At 48.0% G+C, this 4,207-nt stretch overlaps 1 protein-coding gene across 1 annotated transcript; it reads left to right on the forward strand.

Annotated features, from left to right (window-relative positions):
* Positions 1-367: 367 nt before the first annotated feature.
* Positions 368-3,657, forward strand: NRARP (NOTCH regulated ankyrin repeat protein). The gene has a single exon (XM_067308907.1). It carries the CDS (start codon positions 411-413, stop codon positions 753-755), a length of 345 nt encoding a protein of 114 aa, XP_067165008.1. The 5' UTR covers positions 368-410; the 3' UTR covers positions 756-3,657.
* The last annotated feature ends 550 nt before the right edge of the window (positions 3,658-4,207 follow it).

The following is a 4,207-nucleotide window of genomic DNA, read 5'->3' on the forward strand; positions in this document are numbered from 1 at the left end:
CCCCCACCCCCCGCGGCGGGGCGGCACCCAATCAGCGCGCGCTCGGCGCGCCCCGCCCTCCGGCGCGGGCGCGTCACGGCCGTGCTATTGTTATGCAAATAAAAGGCTGGGTAAAAGGCGCGGCGCGGGGCCGGCTCCGCTCCAGAGAGGCCCGGGGCGCGGCGGCGGCGGCGGAGCGGCGGCGGCGGCGGCGAGGCGGAGGCGGGCGATCCGCGGGAGCAGGGCCGCTGTCCGCCGGGAGCCCGCGTGCCGCCGCGCACGGATGCGCGGCCGCGCGGGGTAGCCGCAGCGGCGGGCGGGGCGCCCCGCGGGGTCGGCGCCGCTCCCCCCGCGCCGTCCATGCGCAGCCGCGCCGCGGCGGCGGGCAGGCGGCGAGCGGCGGCGGCGGCGCGGCGGGGCCGGCGGGCAGCATGAGCCAGAGCGAGGTGTCCACCTGCTCGGCGCCGCCGAGCCAGCGCGTCTTCCAGGAGGCGGTGCGGCGCGGCAACACCAAGGAGCTGCAGTCGCTGCTGCAGAACATGACGAACTGCGAGTTCAACGTGAACTCCTTCGGGCCCGAGGGGCAGACGGCGCTGCACCAGTCCGTCATCGACGGCAACCTCGAGCTCGTCAAGCTCCTCGTCAAGTTCGGCGCCGACATCCGCCTGGCCAACCGCGACGGCTGGAGCGCCCTGCACATCGCCGCCTTCGGGGGCCACCAGGACATCGTCCTCTACCTGATCACCAAGGCCAAATACTCCGCCGGCGCCCGGTGATGCCGCGGGGGGCCGGGGCCGCGCGCTGCCCCCCGGCGCCCGCCCCGCCGCGCGCGCCCCCGCGCCTCGGCGCCTCCCTGCGCTGCGCGTGGCTCTCGTCGTTGTTGTTGTTTTCGGTTTTTTGAAAGGTTGTGTGTGTTTTTGTTTTTGTTTTTAAATGTCAAAGCTGCTTGGACTCCATGTTTTTGTTTTTTGGCAAAGAAATTTGGGGCCCCACAAAGATTTACTGAAAAAAAAACAAACCCACCATTTACCTTCTTTTTTTTTTTCCCCCCCCCCAAGGGTTGTTTTCCTACTGTAATTTTTTTTTCCATCTACCTCGGCTGCACTCACAGTATTCACAGTTTCAGTTTGACATCTGGTCAGATGCTTTAAAATGCTCCCTTCCCTTTCCCCGGTAATATTTAATCCTTTTCTCCCCTGTCCCTCTAACTGGTGTGGTGGCCTGTCCCTTGATTTTTAAAGTATTCTGGCTCAGAAATGAATTCATTTCAACACTTCCTTAAAAACCAAGCCACATTACTCCTTTAAAAACCGAGTGGTGCTTTTTTCCCCCCTGCCCTCTTAACGAGTAAAGATGCAAGCTCTGAACTCTCCGCGCGAGGCGACGCAGTGGTGTCCCCGAGGACGGGGCAGGTGGCTCCCAGACGGCCTCAACCCTTTCTCCCTAGTGACAGTGGAAGAGTGTTTCTCCTTTTGCAGTCTTCTCACAGTGTTTTCCTACTGTTAATTTTTTGAGGCAACTCTATTGGAATATGACAGACACATTTTTCTTACCCTGCCTGATTGGGTTTTCTTTTTTTTTCTCTTTTTTTTTTTTCCTCCTGGTTTGATTTTTTTTTTTTTGGGTGTCCGAAGAAAGTCTGCATCCTCACCTGATTCTTGAATCCATTTAGCACACGTGAGATCACAGGAAAAGACATTTAATCCTTCTATTTTTTTTTTGTGTAAAGAGGGATTAGCAAATCCTGAACTTTTTTCTTTTAAAAAAAGTGAAATAAACTCTAGAGGCAGAGGATTTGCTTTTGCACAGAAAAGGGCCGCGAGCGCTCTCTGCTGTCTAGAGAGATGCCTGAAAACTACTGAGAAATAGTTTGGGAACTTTTTTCTTTTGGTGAAACTTGGATAACACTTCTCAATGCAGAATGATTCATTTGACTTGTATAGATTCACCTGCCTTTTATATTATATATATGTCTAAATATATATATTTATAAAAGAAAGGGAGGAAGAAGAGAAAGCCACCCTAAATCGCATTTTGAAGTGACTGCACGTATAATCGCAATGCTGCTTTTTATTGCTATGGCACAAGAACATCCATTTGGAAAATGCGGAAAATTTCAGAAGTCTCCTTTCTCCCACTGGTCTTTCATCCCTCTTATATTCGTCTGCACTAAAAACAACCATATCACTGCCATCTCCCTGCTCTTTCCTTTCTTACTCCCTTTATCCAAACCATTACAATTAAAAAAAAAAAATAGTTACCTGCTGGTTTTTTTGGTTGTGTCTTAACTATTTATCATGTATGTATATATTTGTGGGTGAAGTTTGTGAGCCTGGTTTTGTTTGAAGCTGGTGGTGAGTGTTTCAAAATATGGTTTGGGAATTATGCTTTTTTCCTAGTCTTAAAACTAAAAACTTGAGTCTGCCATTGTTATTTCCCATTGCACTGAATATTCTGCTTTGTTTCTGATGGTTTCACCTGCAGGTTTTTTTTGTTTTTTTTTTTTTTTTGCTTCAACAATTTGAGATGATTAAAAAGCTCCAGATTTAAAGAAGAAAAAGGAAAAAAGCCCTTTTGAAAGTGTCTACTGTTAATGCTGTAACTTGCGAGGAACTGCTTTGTTGAAATCTTTTTCTGTGAGCATTGAAGGTGTTGTTAAGCACTTCCATTGGTGCTTCTGTGTAATAGTTACGGGGTGGGAACAATATCTTTTCTAGAGAGGTTTTATTATGGTTACCAGATGGTTGCACATTTTTTTTTAACTAAATGGATTTGCCACAATGAAATGTCATAACATTTATGACATGATATTAAAAAAAAGTGTATTTTAAAGCCAAGTTCTAGATGGATTTTTAAAAAAGAAATCTTGGTTATAAACCCAGTCTAAAGGGAGCTCTGTCCAGTGTTGTAAAGACAACATAATGTAACCCATATTTATATTTTTATAAAATACCTATTAAGACTGTGAATCTCCTGTGTGAATTGCTGAGTGAGTTTAAGAAAAGTATTGTTCCTTTCCAGCTTCCTGGAGCTTTAGACACGCTGAGATTTTGGAAATTGTACGTCGGGGAAGGGGGTTTGCTCTGAAATTGAGAGTTGATGTATTTTTACATCCCTTTGTATTTTACTGAAAAGCTGCTGCCCTTCCTAGTCCCTAGAGTTTCAATTTTCTATGCAACCCCCACACCCCGTCTCTCTTTATCCTGAGAAGTAAAAGGGATGCAGATTGATTCAAATTGAAATGAGGGTCCCCCCCACCCCCCTTGTTGGCTCATAGTGCTGCTGACCCTTCACGCCAAAACGGGGAGTACAAGAAAAGAGGCAGGTGGGGGAGGCTCTTTCGTGCATGACTGGTCACCTTACGGCAGTCATCTTTTTAATTATTATTATTATTTTTGTAAGAAGAATATATTGATAATGTCAGTGAAATAAGCAGACATTGAAGCTGATGCACAGATTGCTCCAGAAAGGAGTTTTTCTGTAGATTTTTCTTTAGATGCAAATACCTTTTTTAATTATGTTAATTAATGTTAAGAATTTTTAGGCTTATATTGAAGCTGTATGTGGGTCACTATATGATCATTTCTAACTGGATAAAGTCTGTACAGTACAGCATATTCCTGAGTGTATGATATAGACGTGTAGCCCCAGAGTGCGAAATTTATAAATAAATTTTTCATTGATCTTTTTATAAAAAAAAAAGTCGCTTTTTTGTTTGTTCTTTTCCCTGCACGGTTGTCGATGGAGCTGTGGTTTTAGGAGTGTGACAGTCCCCCCTGTCCCGGGGACAATGTGTTTGCTAGAGGCTCTGGGGGTAAAACACTGGGGAGAAGCGGGCCACCGGCCTCGACATAGATGTGTGACGGGGGGTGTCTGGCTGAGTCCCATGGGTCTTGATTTTGGCATGGCGTGTGCCAAGCTGGCTGCTGCAGGCTGCCTTAGCCAAGTTTGGGTTCCCGGGGTGGCCCCAGTGCTGCCCTCGCTGGTGGCCATTTGGTTTGGATGTCCCCATCCCAGCGTTCATTGCTGGTCCTCGGTGGGAAAGGTGACCCAGCAGCTCTTCTGGCATTAAATATATCCCCCAAAGGGTTGCTTGCGTGGTAGCTGGGGCGGTTTCGGCACAGTCCTGAAGTCTGCAGGCTGTGCTGCCCCCTCCTATCCCCTGGAGAAAATGCCCTGTAGGTCTGGGTCCTGCAGCATGCTGATTTTCTCTATTCCAGCCCTATGT

Source organism: Apteryx mantelli, chromosome 21 (genome assembly GCF_036417845.1).
Source record: "Apteryx mantelli isolate bAptMan1 chromosome 21, bAptMan1.hap1, whole genome shotgun sequence".
NCBI classification, from domain to species: Eukaryota; Metazoa; Chordata; class Aves; order Apterygiformes; family Apterygidae; genus Apteryx; species Apteryx mantelli.

Bases quoted from the DNA above. Each gene is read 5' to 3' on its own strand.
- NRARP (XM_067308907.1), top strand. From the start codon at position 411: ATGAGCCAGAGCGAGGTGTCCACCTGCTCGGCGCCGCCGAGCCAGCGC.